An 18,428-nucleotide genomic window follows, 5' to 3' on the forward strand; every position below is an offset into this window, starting at 1 on the left:
GGTTGACTCTATCTTGCCCCAGCCTCCCTGGAGTGAAAATTGGGTCTAACCCAAATCTGGTCTACCGAGTCAGGAAATTTCCCAACTTGAGCTGCTCGTCTTTTCTCGGTAGTGAAATTCCAGTCAAAAGACTGCGGCATAATTTTCTAAATGTATTTAAATGTATTCAGCGGGGTACGTTTATGACAATACATCAATCACTAAAATTACCTATCTAAAAGCACATAAAATGTGTTTTCATGGCCATTTTGCAAACAGCTGATACTGGATTGATTGATTTATTGTCACATAGAACATAGAACAGTACAGCACAGAACAGGCCCTTCGGCCCTCGATGTTGTGCCGAGCAATGATCACCCTACTCAAACCCACGTATCCACCCTATACCCGTAACCCAACAACCCCCCCCTTAACCTCACTTTTTTTTAGGACACTACGGGCAATTTAGCATGGCCAATCCACCTAACCCACACATCTTTGGACTGTGGGAGGAAACCGGAGCACCCGGAGGAAACCCACGCACACACGGGGAGGATGTGCAGACTCCACACAGACAGTGACCCAGCCGGGAATCGAACCTGGGACCCTGGAGCTGTGAAGCATTTATGCTAACCACAATGCTACCGTGCTGCCCCTAAAAAGAGACAAACATGTACCAAAGTTTTTCTACGGCCAAGGAAACCTACACAGTACGTACACAGTAGACAAAAAGAGTAATCGACAAAGTACATCGACAAATAGTGATTAGTTACAGTGCGGAACAAGGATGAAACAAAGCAAATACATGAGCAAGAGCAGCATAGGGTGTCGGGAATAGTGTACTTACAAGGCGCAGATCAGACCGAGGGAGAGTCATTGAGGAGTCTAGTAGCTGTGGGGAAGAAGCTGTTCCTAAGTCTGGATGTGTGGGTCTTCAAACTTCTGTATCTTCTGCCTGATGGAAGAGGGCAAAGTCTGGGTGTGAGGGGTTTCTGACAATACTGTCTGCCTTCCTGAGGCAGGAGGAGGTGTACTTGCTAGCTCTGACTTATATTAAACAAAAATAACAATATCACAGGCTCACCAATAGACCACAGCGATAGAAACACGCTATTTATTTGAACTTTGCAGATGTTCAGGTTACTAAATGTCCTGAATGCAGAATTTAAATATTCACCCCAGTTTTCACCCGAAGGAGAGCCATGGGTGTAATATAGGTACATTTGTGAACCCTGCCACTAGGCAACGTAACTGATAATGTAGAAAATAGCCTAGTTATGTCTACCCACAAGTAAAATTCAATCTAACTAATTAGTATCCAATTAGTCTATTTCCAATCACCAGCAAAGTGATGGAAGGTGTAATTGAGTGTGTTATCAATGGCACTTAGTCACCAATTACCTGCTCACCAATACTTAGTTTGTGTTCTGCTCGAACCACTTGGCTCCAGACCTTATTACAGCCTTCATCTAAACATGGACAAAAGAGCTGAATTACAGAGGTGAGGTGAGAGTGACTGCCCTTGGCGTCAAGGCAGCATTTCGACCAAGTGTGGCATCAAGGAGCCCTAGCAAAACTGGAGTCAGTGGGAATCAGCGGGGGGGGGAACTCTCAAGTCGTTGGAGTCATACCTAGCTCAAATGAAGATGCTTGTAGTTATTCATGGAATCGCAGAATGGTTACAATACAAGTGAAAGTAATTTATCCCTTATGTCTGTGCCATCTCTCTGCAAGAAAATCTCAGCCATTTCTACTCCCACCTGTTTTTCCCATGACCTTGCAAGTTTTTTTTCTATTTGGATAATTAACCAAATCCCTTCTGAAAAGCATGATTAAATCTGCATCGATCACACTCTCAGGTTGTGCATTCCAGATCCTAACAAATCTTTACATTAAAAAATTCCTTGTGTCACTTTTAATTGTTTTGTCATTCACTGTAAATCACTACCCTGTCATTTCGACTCTTCCTTTAAGAACAATTTCTCATTCTCTACTCTGTCCAAAACCCTCATGGTTTTAAACACCTCTAACAAATTCCCTCTCAGATGTTTCTTCTGCAGAGAGAACAATCCCAGCTTTGCCCATCTAGTCACATAACTGAAGTTCTCATTCCTGAAACTGTTCTTGTACATCTTTTCTCTATCCTTTGTACGGTTTCATATCCTTCTTAACGTGTGTTGTTCAGAATTGCACACACATACTCAAGTTAAGGCCAAACCAGTATTTTATAAGGTTCACTGTAACTTACTTGCTTTTGTACTCCGTGCCTTTATTATTAAAGCCCAGGATCCTCGATGCCTTATTAACCACTTTCTCAACCTGCCACATTTAACAATTTGGGCACAAATACCCTGAGGTCTCTCTGTTCCTGCAGCCCCTTTAGAATTGTATCCTTTGTTTTCTGTTGCCTCTCTTCATTCTCCTCATTAAATCGGGTCACTTCACACTTCTCTGCATCAAATTTCATCAGCTATGTGTCTGCCCATTCAACCAGCCCATCTATGCCCTCTTGAAGTCTTTCACTATCACAAAATTGTTACAGCACGGAAGGATGTCATTTGGCCTCTCATATATGTGCCAGCTCTCTGAATAAGTAATTCACCTAGTGACATTCTCTCCCTAACCCTGCACTTTCTTCCTTTTCAGATAACAATGTAATTTCCTTTTGAATACTATGATTGAATTTGCCTCCACTACGTTCTCAGGCAGTGCATTCCAGACATTAACCTATCACTGTGTGAACATTGCTTTCCTCATATTGATTATTTTGATCTGTGTCCTTTCCTTCTCGATCCGTCACAAGTGGGAACCGTTTCTCCTTAACCTGCTCAGACTCCTCATAATTTTGAATATCTCTATCAAATTTGGGAACCCCACTGCAGGGGTCAGTGTTGGCACCGTTGGTCTTCCTGATATATATTAATGACCTAAACTTTGGTGTGCAGGGCACATTTTCAAAATGTGTGTTTGATATGAAACTTGGAAGCATTGTGAACTATAAAGGGGATAGTTAGAACTTCAAAAGGAAGGGATTTGGAGGTCAGTTATCTCAGTACCAGGACATCACTGCAGGAGTTCAGGGTAGTGTCCTAGGCCCAGCCATCTTTGGTGGCTTCATCAATGATCTTCCTGCCAACATAAGGTCAGATATGGAATATCCGCTGATGACTGCACAATGTTCAGCACCATTCGCGACTCCCCAGACACTGAATCAGCCCATGTCCAAATGTATAATATTCAGACTTGGGTTGACAAGTGGAAAGTAACATTTGTGCCACACAGGTGCCAGGCAATAACCTTCTCCAATAAGAGAGAATAAACCATCTACCTTGACGTTCAATGGCATTACCATCACTGAATACCCCGCTATTAACATCCTTGGGGTGACCGTTGACCACAAACTGAACTGAATTAACCATTAAATACTGTGGCTACAAGACCAAGTCAGAGGCTAGGACTCCTGCGGTGAGTAAGTGGGCAGCATGGTAGCACAGTGGCTAGCACTGTGGCTTCACAACGCCAGGGTCCCAGGCTCGATTCCCCGCTGGGTCACTGTCTGTGCATAGTCTGCACGTTCTCCCCGTGTCTGTGTGGGTTTCCTCCGAGTGTTCCGGTTTCCTCCCACAGTCTAAAGACGTGCAGGTTAGGTGAATTGGCCATGCTAAATTGCCCCTGAGTGACCAAAACGGTTAGGAGGAGTTATTGGGTTCCGGGAATAGGGTGTAAGTGAGGGCTTAAGTGAGTTGGTGCAGACTCGATGGGCCGAATGGTCTTCTCCTGCACTGTATGTTCTGTGTTCTATGTTCTATGTGACTCACCCCCTGACTCCCCAAAGTATAAGTCAGGGGTATGGTGGAATACTCTTCACTTGCCTGGATGATTGCAGCTCCAATTATACTGAAGAACCTCAACATCATCCAGGACAAAGCAGCCCGCTTGATTGGCACCCCTTCCACAAACATTCACTCACTCCACGACTGATGCACAGCAACAGCAGTGTATACCATCAGCAATATGCACTCCTGGAACTCACCAAGGCTCTTTAGACAGCACATTCAAAATCCACGACCACTACCATCTAGAAGGACAACAGCATACACATGGGAACACCACTACCTGGAAGTTCCCCTCCAAGTCACTCACGATCCTGACTTGGAAAATATCACTATTCCTTCACTGTCACTGGGTCAAAATCCTTGAACTCCCTCCCTAATAGCACAGTGGGTGTACCTACACCTCATAGACTGCAGCGGAAGGATAGGCAACAAATGCTGGCCTAGCCAGCGAAGCATTAGTCCCGCAAATCTTTCTTGTGTATGAATTACCTCTTCTTTCACCGTGGCCTGGATAGCGCCTTTGTTTCTTGGTAAAACCAGATGCAAAGTATTTATGTCATACCTCAAAAATGACTTCATGCGTAAATCCACTTTTTGGTCCCTAATGGGTTTTATTCTTCCTTTTCCCACCCTTATTTATTTATTTATTTATTATTATTTATTTATTATTATTATTATTATTATTATTATTTATTTGCTCACAAAAGACTTTAGGATTGACTTTTATGTTAGGCGCCAGTTTCCGTACACCCTTTTTGCTTCCCTTGTTTGTTTTTCCACTTCCCCTCTGACTTTCTGCACATAGCCTGGTTCTCCATTCCACCTGACATCTAGCGGAAGCACACCTTCTTTTCTCCATCTTAACCTCCAGCTCTTTTGTCATCCAGGGAGCTCTGGATTTGTCTGTCCTAACTTTCCTCTGAGGAATATATCTTGACTGTACTCAAACTATTTCTTCATGTTTTTCTGCCAACCTTTGATTCCAAATTTTTCGGCATAGATCCATTCTTATGCATCTGAAGTTGGCTTTTTCCTAGTTAATTATTCTTATTCTGGATTGTTCTTAGTCTTTTTCTATAGTTAATTTAAAACTTAAGATATAATGATCATTGTCCCTTAAATGTCCTCCCACTGATACTCGGTTCACTTGGCCCACCTCATTCCCTAGAACCAGGTCTAGCAGCGCCTCCTTTCTCTTTGGACAGGAAACATATTACTGTAGAATTCTCTAAGAACTCATGCTTCTCCCTTCCCTTTACACTACTACTATCCCATTCTATATTTGGATAATTAAATGCCCCCCATTATCACTACTCTATAATCCTTGCACCTCTCTATAATTACCATACAAAGTTGTTACTTTACATACATTGGCAGTGTATAGATTACTCTGACCAATGTAACTGCACCTTTTTTATTCCTTAGCTCTAGACTAATGGATTGTGAATTTGACCCCTCTGAGGCGCCTCTTTCCAGCACTGCAACGCTGTCCTTAATCAATACCGCCGCCCCTCATCTTTTTCTTTGTTTCTTTCAGGGGCGATATGGTAGCACAATGGTTAGCACAGTTGCTTCACAGCTCCAGGGTCCCAGGTTAGATTCCTGGCTTGGGTCATTGGCTGTGTGGAGTTTGCACATTCTCCCCGTGTTTGCGTAGGTTTCCTCCAGGTGCTTCGGTTTCCTCCCACAGTTCAAAGATGTGCAGGTTAGGTGGATTGGCCATGGTAAATTGCCCTTAGGTTAGGTGGGGTTGCTGGGTTACAGGGTGGAGATGTGGGCTTAAGTAGGGTGCTCATTCCAAGAGCCAGTGCAGACTCGATGGGCCGAATGGCATCCTTCTGCACTGTAAATTCTATAATTCTATGATTCTTATCTTTCCTGAACACCTTGTATCCAGGAATGTTTAACACTCAGTCCTGCCTTTCTTGAGCCAAAGTTTCAATCTTCCACGGAAAATCTGGATGACCTTCAACCACTTGAGGACAGGCTAGGCAAGGTGTCTACAAGATTATGAGCGGTATGGATAGAGTAGATGGACAGGCACTCTTTCCCAGGGTGGAGGGGTCAGTCACTAGGGGGCATAGGTTCAAGGTACATGGGGAAAAGTTTAGAAGAGATATGCAAGGCAGGTTTTTTTACACAGAAATCTGGAACGCGCTGCCAGGGGAGGTTGTGGAAGCAGATACATTAGTGTTCAAAAGACATCTCGACAAATACATGGATAGGATAGATATAGAGGGATATAACACGAGGAAGTGCTGAGGGTTTTGGCCAAGGGTGGTATCATGACCGGTACAGGCTTGGAGGGCCGAAGGGCTTGTTCCTGTGCTGTATTGTTCTTTGTTCTTTGTGTGGCTACTTGCTCCACAAATCGAACATGAGCACCAGCTCAAATTGTGACTCTGGCCATCCAAATCAGATCATCGGCCTACACTAAACGTCTACCCTGAAAGACCCAATCCTGCTGGCATCACACCATTCATACTGCTTCAACTGAAGGCGTTGAATGGATTGTTAACCACAACATCAAATTATAATTGCTTTCCCATCCATACGAAGAAAAATATGTTGTGCCTTGTATTTCCAAATCCAGTTTATTAATGTACACCACAGAACAGTTGTCCTATCACAAACCCTGGGGACCATCTCTGTATGCTCTCATCCTGCCAAAAAAAGGTTCACTATTATTCTCTACTATCTGTCCCTTAGCCAATGCCCTTTAATTCCAGGGTCTTCAATGTGTATTATTTAGAATTTATTCCTCCAGGATAGTCCACTGAAAATATGCACTATTCAAAATTGTTAGTACAAAGGAGGACCATTATTACAATCATTATACAGAATATAATATGTAAAATTGTATGTATTGTCAGTTAAAATTTAAGATTTATAGTGTAAGAACAAAATAAGTGATTGACAAACTACAGTAATAATAGGTGACAATGTATTTTTTTTAATCTTCAGGATTGATTCTGCTCTTAGTTTGCTGCTCCTAGGAGAAGCTGCCAAAATGAACATGACTTGTTTGAAAGCTTTGACAGAGCTGGGCACAATTCTTATTTCACATTTAAGCTCTCACAGTTTAAACCAGGTAAAGGTGAAACTACATGGTATGCATGCAAAATATTACAGACCATTCTTTTAAGAACTAGTTTTCTCTTAATTTAAGTATATGTGGCTGGATTCTCTACCGGCGGGATTCTCTGTTGCGCTGGCAGCATACCCACGTCCAGGGATTTCCCGACGGCATGGGGCTGCTCACAATGGGAAACCCCATTGGCCAGCTCGCGGGACAGAGAATCCCGCTGCCGGCGGGAAGGAGAATCCCACCTGTTATATTTGTTTAAGTTTAAATCTCAAGAAAACTTTGCTGCTGTTCTGATCCATTCTCAAAGTAATTAGAGCCGAGTAGGGCAGAACATCAGAAATCAGGGTAAATTGAATGGAAATCTTTCTGGATAGATGTGTGGGGATGGGTGCCTCAACGTGCCCCTTGAAGACAATTTCCATGAGAGGATTTCATATGCCAGGAGTTCCCATGTCCTGGGTCTTCAAAGAGACCTACATAGGTGTGTGTAGCTATGCTTGGTCAAACTATTTGCAATATCTGGCGCACTGATGGATCTGGGGATCACATTAAGACCCAGGCTAGGATGGAGGCATAGACCATTGAAGTATTGTAGATGTAAGTTTTAAAGATGTATTTAAAATAACTGATGGTGGCTTGCTTTGTAATGGCAGAAGGCATTTGATAAGGTGCCACATCAAAGGTAGTTTTGGAAAATAAGAGCTCATGGTGTCTCTCTACTAACTTGGATAGATGATTGGCTGGCAGAAAACAGAGTACGCTGTAAATGTGTCTTTTTCTGATTGACAGGATTTGGCAAGTGGAGTCCCAAAGGGCTCTGTGCTGGGGTCTCGTTTTACAGTTTATATCATAGATTCATAGAATTTACAGTGCAGAAGGAGGCCCTTTGGCCCATCAAGTCATCACCGGCCCTTGGAAAGAGCACCCTACCTGAGCCCATACCTCCACCCCACCATATCCCTGTATCCCCACCTAACCTTTTTTGGACACAAAGGGCAATTTAGCATGGCCAATCCACCTAACCTGCACAACTTTGGACTGAGGGAGGAAACCGGAGCACCCAGAGGAAACCCACACAGACACGGGGAGAACATGCAGACTCCGCACAGACTGACCCAAGCCTGGAATTGAACCTGGGTCCCTGGAGCTGTGAAGCAACTGTGCTACCATGCTGCCCTCACTTAGATGAGGGGAACAAAGGCATGGTGGTTAAATTTGCAGATAACACAAAAATAGGTAGGAAAATATTCCTGGAGAGGACTTAAGGAGGTTGCAGATGGATATAGATAAGTTGAGGGTGGGCAAAAATCTGGCCGATGAAGTATAATATAGGAAAATGTGAAGTTGTTCAATTTGGCAGGAAGATAAAAAGGCTGATTATTCATTAAACCTAGAACCACTGCAGAATTCTGGGGTGCAGAGGGATCTAGGTGTTACAGGGTATTATGTATGAGTCATGAAATGTTAGTATGCAGGTGCAGCAAGTAACGAAGAAGGCTAATGGAATGTTCTCCTTTATTACGAGAGGAATTGATCATAAATGTAAGAATGTTATGCATCAGTTATACAGGGGATTTGCGAGGTCACGTCTAGAATGTTGTGTGCAGCTTTAGTCTTTTTATTTCGTATGGGACAGGACGCAAATGCATTGGAGATAGTTCAAAGGAGTTTAGAAACATAGAAACTAGGAGCAGGAATTGGCCATTCATCCCTTCGAGCTTGCTCTGCATTCATTATGATCAGGGCAGATCCTCTATCTCAATGCCATATTCCCACTTTATCCCCATACCCCTTGGTGCGGAGGGGTGCTAGACTTGAGAATCTTCACCTCCTTCGAGGAGCGGGCCCTGGAGGTGACCGTTATGGTCGGGGACAGGGCGGCCACCAACACAGAGGTTGGCGGACGTCGCAGAGGTGAGGAGTCACCGGGATCCACCCAGAGGATCTGTCAAACGTGAGTTGTTATTGCCCCACTGACCACATGTCCATTCTCCTGCAGATCCTGCAGCCTACGGTGTCGGCACATCCCGGGTAGCCCCCTCTCCTAACTCCGAGGAGAACACCGAGGAGGACAGCACTGAGGATGCAACCAGCCATGGCACAGCTGTCATCCCCACCCTCCACCAGCGCGGATACACACATCTCGGTGGGACATGTTAGTGGTCAGGTTTCTGGGGCACAATCTGGTGAGTACCATACTGCTGCTGATGTACATCTGGTGGCGGCAGGAACCCCCAGGCGAGACAGCAATCGGAGGCCTGTTGGATCCTAAGATCCAGCTGGGTCCCAGACTGATGATGAGCCTCAGCTGAGTGGGTTACTCGGAGCTGATGGAGATGATAGGGAGCATCCGGGACATTCTGAGGGAGATGCCAGCGTCACTCCAGCAGATCCATAGCCGCTTGGAGGAGTCCCAGAGGCTATTGGCACAGGAGATGGCGCCAGCAATGAGTGGCACCGAGGCAAACACCGCTAGAGTGCCGACCACAGTGGAAAGCCTTGTGCACGACATTGACACCATAAGTAAAGGTGTCCAAGGCGTCGTGCAGTTGGTGATGGCCGTGGCTGAGGGTCTTGGCAGGATATCTGCCTCGCTGGGGGATATCGCCGAGCACCAGACCAACCTTGATGAGGTTCTGCGGGACATGTTCCGCTCTCAGATATTCATGGCTGAGGCGCTGGAGAGCTTGTCCGAGTCGCAGGTGGGCATGGCTGAGGCACTGGAGAGCATGGCCCAATCACGGAGGAGCATCACGATGGTGCGGACTATGGGGAACCGCCAGAGCCAGATAATGCAAGGGCAGCCGAGACTCGAACCAGCTGCCCCTCCATCCCAAGGTGAACCCCAGGCCCTATGGGCACCGACTGGGAGGAGGGGCGCTGATTGCCAACCTGGACCCATTCCATGGAGTGGCGACGGTGGCCACCAGCTCCCCCAAGTTCAACCCCTCTGATGAGGCCACATCTCGCAGGCAGCACACGGGATAGGGCGGCACGGTTGTGCACGTGCTGCCGGCAAGTGAGCTGGAGCCCTCCGGCCCCTGAGCCCCCTTAGAACGTCCGCCAGGGGCATCGAGGGCAATGGAACAAGGTAAGCAGCTGGCTGCTTCCACCTCAGATATGCATCCTGGGTAAACACCAAGACGTAGTGTTGGTAGAGCTAGGAGGGCCAAGCACGTTGAACATCACTGAGGGCACAGGAGGGAGGGGGTGGGTGGGGGGTAGGTAGGGGTGGGGTTGGGGGCTGGGGGCTGGCACTATCGGGAGTGGGGTATTGTACAGCACATTAAACAACTTTTTGCACAATCATTATGATGTCTCTGTCACTTTCTTCCGCAATGCGGGCTGACCCCCGGACCTTTTGCCCATCTCTCCAGACAACCCCCCCTCCCTGTGGCACCCATTCACACTCCAACCGTGGTCATGTCCCCGGAGCTGTGTCCCATCCCCTGGGTGTTCCGATGTTGGCTGCTGTATGTGTGGTGTTGCCTCCCACAGTGTCCAAGGACAGTGTCCAGGCATCAAAGTGTGATTGGAATGCTAGGCATTGACACCCACATGCTACATGGTCCGCCTACCCATGGGATCCACTTGGCATGTGTCAAGTGCTCACTTAAATACAATTGGCAATTCCGTATTAGCGATTGCCTTCAGCCGCGTAGCCAGAGTCTTCAACAGTCGGTAGCGCATATGGGTGATCGGTGGGGCAGACAGGCAGGGACAAGGGTTGCCCCCAGAATGAGATTGAGATCCAGGGAATGGCATGGTGGTACTGCAAGTGATTGCCTCCCCCCCCCCCCCCCCCCCCCCCCCAATTGCCCCCCCAGCACTTCCCCCATCCCCCAACCCTCCCATGGCAGCCTACCCCTGCGGAGGGTCCCCAACTCCCACCAAATACTGGGGTGGCAAGCCCAGCACCCCTGGGCTCTTTGCCTGTGAGCAAAGATTTCTACTCCCCTCTTCGACTCCCCAAGAAGTCCTTCTGCCAGGTTCACGTTTTTAAAAAGATGTACTAATTGGCATCAAAGTTTGAGCCCTTGCTGGGGAGGCCGCTGAATGATGGGAGGCCAGTGGATAATGGGCCGCTCCTGCTGATTGTATGGAAATGGGGCCTAAGTGGTGTTAGTTGGTTTCTCGCCACATTAAAGCGTGATCCTGATTTTGCTTATGGGAGTGGGCCGGTTGCATCGCAAACTGTTTGCCACCCAGTGCGGATCTCGTTTTTAGCCTCACCTGCTATTCACAGGCCTCGTTATGCTTGAGCGTGAGCGTAACGAGGCCAGAAGATCACGCCCTATATTTCTTTCTTGAATACATTCAGTGACTTGGCCTCCACAGCCTTCTGCTGCAATGAATTCCACAGGTTCAGTACCCGACGTGAAGAAAACTTCCCTCATCTCAGCCCTAAATGGTCTACACTAATCCTGAGACAGTGTCTCCTAAATATAGATTCTCCAGCAGGGAAAACGTCCTCCCTGCACCCAGTTTGTCCATTTTGAATGTTATAGTTTCAAAAAGATCTCTCCTTATTCTAAACTCTGACGAATACAGGTCCAGTCAAACTAATCTCACCTAACCTGCCATCAGCCCCGTCAGCCTCCACTGCACTCCCTCTATGGCAAGTATTTCTTTTTTTAGGGAGGAAGACCAAAACTGCACACAATGTTCCGGGTGTCATCTCACCAAGGCGCTGTATAACTGCAGTAAGACATTCCAGTTCTGTACTCAAATCCTCTTGCAACATTCTGGGCGGGATTTCCCACATAACCTGCCGTGAAACACGTGGAGGTGGCCCGCCATTGTCTGGCAGGGGTATCATCGGTCCCGCAATCACCCTGCCAGCCAATAATCAATAGGATTTCCCAGGAATCCCACAGCGGGGTGTGCCATTGGTGGAACAAAAGAAAGAGAGAGCAGTTGGAGCAGGGCAGTTATTGTGGTGCGCCACAGGTCAAGATGGCGGAATCAAGGCACTGCCCACCCAGTGGTTGACAGAGCAACTGGTGGAATTTTGAAATAATAAGTTCCAGCAGCAGAGGAAGGAGGCCTGGGAAGACATGGCTAAGGTGGTGGAGCCGCTTAGGGTGGCGATTGCGAAAGTGGGGCAAGGCTGGAGGCTCAGGGTCTGGCGATACAGACGGTGGAGGAGGCGATGGGGGAGCATGAGGAGCGGATGGCTTCGCTGGATGGAGTTGGGAATGGTGATGGAGAGCTGAAGAAGCTGAGAGAGAAGTTGGAGGATCACTCCAGACGACAGAATTTAAAGATATTTGGGATGCCCGACGGTATCGAGGGAGCAGATGCCGCCAAGAATGCGGCATGGATTTTGGAGCAATTGATGGGGTACGGGGCCTTTGATCGGCCCTTGAGGTGGATTGGGCGCACAGGGCACGGAGGAGGAGGCTGCAGTGGAGGCTACTGGAAACAACAGAAAAACCTTCCTCGCAAAAGCCTTCAGCCTCCGAAAGCCCAAACTTTTCTGACAGCTCCTCGAGGCTCGCAAACCGCCCCACTAGAAACAAGTCCCTCATGCCATCCAACCCCTTATCCATCCAGCCCCTAAACCTGGTATCCAGTCTTGCCAGCTCAAACAAATGATTGGCACAACCGCGGAGACTTCTGGTGGCGACCATGGCATAGGTGGTCAAGTTTATGGTGGCTCTCGTGCGAGGTAGCGCTATTTGGTCTCGAGCACGTGCATTTGCAGATGAACGGCAAAAAAGAGGAACCAGAACAGTGAGGAGTGCGAGATCCTCTCCACCGGGGTAAGTCTGCTTCTTATCTGACGAGATGAACTTTGAGAAAAAGGCGACAGCAGACAAACCGGGAGAATTTTTTGAGCGTGGCTGGAGGCTCATTGGCAGCAGGCTGCATTCTGGTTCAGCGGTCAACCAGTCAACTGGTCAACTTTCTGACACTAAAGTTTCAGAAACAGAGGCGTGAAACCTCGCAAGATCTTGCCAGGGTAACACCTGATTAGGACAACTGTTGAAAGGGTGGAACAAAGGCTGGAATCCCAGGGAGCGCCACTTCACAAAATAAGGAGTCGCTGGCTGACCACGAGGACCGGCTTGCCTCGTTGGAGGCGGAGATCACCTTGGGAACCGAGAGGCAGAAGAAGCTATGTGAGAAGGTAGATGAGCTCGAGAATCAAGAGAGACACCAAAACCTCGTATTGTAGGCTGCTAGATGGGATCAAGGGTTCACAGGCCACAGACTAGATTGCGCATGTTGGAAAAGCTGATGGGAGATAGGGCCTTTGATCAACCCCTTGAGGTGGACCAAGTGCACAGAGTGCTGAGGAAGAAACCAAAGGTGTCTGTGCAGCCGGGTGCAATGGTGGTGCATCTACAACGTTTCCTGGATAAGGAGAAAATTGTGTTGGGTGAGGCAGACTAAGAAATGCACCTGGGAAGGGAATGTGGTCAGAATTTACCTAGATTGGGGTGTGGAGTTGGCTAGGAGACGGGCTGGATTTAACAGGGTCAAGGCAAGGAAGGAAAAGCACAAGGAAGGCATGAAATTTGGGTTATTTTGGGAGGCAGTAGCAATGTGGTATTGTCACTGGACTAGCAATTCAGAGACGCAGAGTCATGCTTTGGGAACCCAGGTTCAAATCCCGCCATGGCAGATGGTGAAATTTGAATTCAATACAAATCTGCAAGTAAAAGTTAAAGGTGAAAACGATAACAATAATAATCTTTATTAATGTCACAAGCAGGCTTACATTTTCACTGCAAATGAAGTTACTGTAAAAATCCCCTAGTCGCCACATACTGGCACCTGTTCGGGTACACTGAAGGAGAATTCAGAATGTCCAATTCACCTAACAAGCACATCTTTTGGGACTTGGATGAAACCCACACAGGCACGGGGAGAATGTGCAGACGCCGCACAGAATCAAACCCGGGTCCCTGGCACTGTGAAGCAGCTGTGCTAACCATTGTGCCAACCCATAAAGCCATTGTAAAAACCCATCCGGTACACCAATGTCCTTTTAGGGAGGTAATCTATCATCCTTACCTGGTCTGGCCTACATGTGACTCCACCTCCACATCAATGTGGTTCACTCTTAAATGCATTCAGAGATGGGCAATAAATGCTGCCCCAGCCAGCAATGCCCAATCCCATGAATATTTTTTTTTTAAATGTACCGTACTCAACTGTGGATCATGAACCAGAACCAGGAGTTCTACTTGGACACTCCAGAGGAAGTGAACATGTTTTTGCGTGATTGGATCGGGAAGTTGTGAATATGCTGGACTGTGTTGTTGCCAATTTGGTTGTTGCTTCTTTATGTTTTTAAAACTTTTTTATTATTCTCTTCCCTATTTCTCTAACGTTGGAGGTGTCTGTCCTGGGTTCGGGCGGTTATGGGGGGAGATGTGGAAGGAGAAGCAGGATCCTGACAGAGTTTAGTAACTTCTCAGGATACAATCTTAATATGGCAAAAAGTGAGGTGTTTCCGAGAAATGGCAGGGGGCAGGAGGGAAGCGTAAGTAAGCTACCGTTCCAGTTGGTGGGGTCGAGTTTCCGTTACCTGGGAATACAGGTGGCACAAAGCTGGGCTCAGCTCCATAACTTAAACTTGATGAGACATGTGGAGGGAATGAGGGAGCACTTCAGGAGATGGGATTATGTTGCCACTGTCACTGACAGTGAAAATGCCAGCTTGCCAAAATTCCTGCTTGTGTTTCAAAATCTCCCAATTTTATTTCCCAAGTCGTGAGATTCTGAGCTTTATATGGGCAGGAACGACCCTCGAATCAGGAGGACTATCCTGGAGAGAGATAGAAGGAGGGGAGGCCTGGCGCTATCAGACTTACAGAAGTATTACTGAGCAGCAAACATTGCCATGGCTCGAAATTGAATGGTGGATCAGGGGTCAGTGTTGGGATGAATGGAGGAGGCCTCGTGTAAGAGAACCTCTTTGAGAGCATTGGTGTCGGTGCTTATATCGTTCTCACCGAACAGATACTCCTCGAATCCGGTGGTGATTTCTGCGCTGAGAGGATGGAACCAGTGCCAGCAGTATTTTGAGATGGAGGACATGTACTTGAGGGCATCGATCTGTGATAACCACAGATTTGCCCCGGCGAGACTAGACACTAGGTTTCAGGAGTGGGTCCAGTTGAGGATTGGGTGTTTTGGAGATCTGTTTGTTGGGGGAGTTTGCGGACTTGTCGGAGTTAGAAGAGGCAGATCAGTTGCCAAACGGGAATGTGTTCAGGTACTACAGATCAGGGCCGTCCTGAGAAAGGAGATGGGTTGGTTCCTAATGTTGTTGCCCCAGGGCTACAGGACAGGCTCTTGCAGAGGACAAGATTGGGAAAGGCCAAATCTCGGACATTTATGCTGAGTTGAGTAAAAAGAAGGAAGCACCAGTGGAGGAAATTCGGCAAAGTGGGTGGAGGAGCTGGTAGGGGATTTGGAAGGAGGCCCTGCACAAGATTAACACATCCTCGTCATACACAAGATTGAGCCTAATACAGTTTTTTAAAATATAAATTTAGAGTACCCAATTCATTTTTTCCAGTTTTAGGGGCAATTTTATCGTGGCCAATCAACCTACTCTGCACATCTTTTGGGTTGTGGGAGTGAAACCCACACAAACAGGGGGAGAATGTGCAAACTCCACACGGACAGTGACCCAGAGCCGAGATTGAACCCGCGACCTCAGTGCCGTGAGGCAGCAATGCTAACCACTGCGCCACCGTGCTGCCCTCAGCTTAATACAATTTAAGGTGGTTCACAAGGCTCATATAATGACGTCCAGGATGAGTCAATTCCTCCCGGGGGTAGAGGACCAATGCGGGCGGTGTGCCGTGACACCGGCGAACCATACCCACATGTTCTGGGTGGGGTTGTGGAAGGGGGTCACGGAAGTATTGTCAAAGGTTTTTGGAGTGGAGGTAACACTGAGCCCGTGGGTAGCAATCTACAGAGTGTCGAAAGATCTGGATGCTCAGGTGGGGAAAGAGGCTGATGCAGTGGCCTTTGCGTCCCTGCTAACTCCGAGGAGGAACTTGCTGAGTGGCAGGATTTGGAGCCACCAATGGTAGGGTCATGTGTTGGGTGACCTGGTGGAATTTCTTCACTTAGAAAAGATTAAGTTCGCCATTAGGGGGATGGACGAGGAGTTCTCCACAAGGTGGAAGCTGTTCATCGACTTCTTTTTTTCTTTTCTCCCAATCTTTTCTTTGATGAGGGAGGAGGAGGGTCAAGGGTTACACTGGATAAAGGGGGGGGGGGGGGGGGGGGGGGGGGGGAGGTAGAAAGGATTGTGTAAAGTTAGCTTGAGACATGTTATTACATTGTTGTTGGTTTGTTGTGATCCTTCAAGTCTTTCTGTTTTTTGGATATATTTGAAAATACCTCCAATAGACCATCTTTAAAAAGAAAATGATTATCACGACTGCCCGCTTCCACATCCTACCTAATTTAAAATGCTGCCGAAATTGACACCAGATTTTCAACATCGCAACCACCACAGGTTTAGCTGAATACCTCCCTGAAGAGAACGGCAGCAAGGCCGTTGGAGGCAAGGCCGTTGGAGGCAAGGCCGTTGGAGGCAAAGCCGTTGGCAGCACCCACAGCCCGACTCCATCCTCGCCCACATTTCATTCTCATCCCCACATCAACCCAACACCTTCTCTGCATTCGCAACCCAATAGTTGTAGCTCAAACGCAGCAACGCCAAACCCCCTGACTGCCGGTCTCTTTGCAGGAGCATTCGACAAATTCTAGCAAGCTTACCCGCCCAAATAAAGGACAAAATCAGCTTCTCCACCCATGCAAAAACGTTTTTGGCAAAAAAAACAGTAAGCATTCAAATAAGAACAGAAAATGAGGCAAAATGTTCACCTTAACGGACTGCACTCGCTTTGATACATCACACTGCTTGTCTGATGTCCAGTTTGGATGAACAGAAATTCCCTCCAAACAGGGATTTTCCCTGGAATCTCCAGTTCAGCTGAAAATCAGTGGACTTTCAACTGGCCCATGGCGTGTCCTCGCATTTCGGGGCCAGAAGGTTCCAGCCTAAATATTGGAAAGACGAAAGCCATTGGTCTGCATTCTCTGATTTTCAGACTATGTCCTGATGCTGGCGTGGGACCGGTGGCATTTTATGACCGGAAAATCGGCGCAAAACGGGCATGGATCCTCTGCTTGGTTGGGGGCTAGCAGCCAGGCAGCGTAGAGCACCTGGCTCTAGTTGTCGATTCGGCTGGAGAATTTCCGGGTCCGTGACCGCGCATGCGCACGGCGGCGGTCTGCAGAGGCCGCAGCCTGACAAATAGTGCCCTCCCTTTGGCCAGGCTTGCGACCCCCAGACCACCCCCCAACAGTGCCCTCAGACACTGCCAAAGTCCCACCTGCCCGCGGATCGGTTCTCCCCCGACTGTGGCTGCGCTGGACTGAGTCCGCAGCCGCCACGCCCAGTTCCCGACAAAAAGTAGCATGAGACCCACCCGCTGTTGGGAACTCGGCCGGTCATTTTAGAGCATCGGGGGGAGGGCCTCAGCTAACATCGATACGGTATACGATGTACCCCTAGAGTATGCTCGCGCGACTGGTGAGGCCGACACCCCATTCTCCGCCCCCGCGCCAGCCGTGATTGTGGCGCGGAGGTTCGGAGAATTCAGGCCATGTCGTCCAACTTGCCCTGTGCTCAGAAGGGGGGTAGAAGATATCTGTGAACGTTGCGGGTGGGTTGGGGGGGGGGGGGGGGGGGTGGGCACAAACCACGTTCATATGTTTTGGTCCTGTCCAAAACTGGAGGATTACTGGAAGGAGGTGTTTAGGGTAATCTCTAAAGTGTGCACTTGAACCGGGCCCTCGGGTGGCCATATTCGGGGTGTTGGATCAGCCGGTGTTGAAAAGGGAGTGGAGGTAGATGTTGAAGCCTTCGCTTCATTGATTGCCTGAAGGCGGTTCCTGTTAGGGTGGAGATCAACCTCTCCACCCTGTGCCCTGGCGTGGTAAGGGGACCTGCTGGAATTCTTGACGCTTGAAAAGGTCAAATTTGAACTGAGGGCAAGGATGGTGGGGTTCTACAATTCATGGGCTTTATTCATTATGCACTTTCGAGAATTGGATCACATCGAACACTGGAGGGAAGGGGGTGCTGGGAGGGTTGGGAGGGAGAAGGACTGTATGTGTTAATGGTGACTATGGGTGATTCCTGATTCCTTTTTGTCCTTTGTTTATGTTAACATGCGGGCTAATGTCTGGGGTTTGGTGGGAGGATGGGATTGTTGTTATTGATATGGGGATTGACATTACATTCGTCACTGATTATTGTTTATTGTTGGGTGTAAATTTGTGAGAAAAATGTGAAAAAGGAGGAGAATAAAAAATATTTTTTAAAAACTTGCCCTATGCTCGCTCACCTACTATAGTTCCTGGTTGGCAAACATTTGATTTTAAAATTCAAATCCGTCCTTGTATTTGGCCCTCCATCTCTGTAACATCTACAATTTTACCCCTTGCTAGCCATTCTCGTCTCTTGCAAATCCTTAATT

General features: G+C 47.8%; 1 protein-coding gene across 2 annotated transcripts in view; it reads left to right on the top strand.

Annotated features, from left to right (window-relative positions):
- The window catches only part of tmem232 (transmembrane protein 232), a 141,971-nt gene that overhangs the window by 80,228 nt on the left and 43,315 nt on the right, over nucleotides 1-18,428 (top strand). For both annotated transcript variants that reach the window (XM_038805123.1, XM_038805124.1), the window contains one exon: nucleotides 6,780-6,906. In XM_038805123.1, the coding sequence (XP_038661051.1) occupies nucleotides 6,780-6,906 (127 nt within the window). The remainder of the gene's footprint in view (nucleotides 1-6,779; nucleotides 6,907-18,428) is intronic.

This window comes from Scyliorhinus canicula, chromosome 8 (genome assembly GCF_902713615.1).
Source record: "Scyliorhinus canicula chromosome 8, sScyCan1.1, whole genome shotgun sequence".
Classification (NCBI taxonomy): Eukaryota; Metazoa; Chordata; class Chondrichthyes; order Carcharhiniformes; family Scyliorhinidae; genus Scyliorhinus; species Scyliorhinus canicula.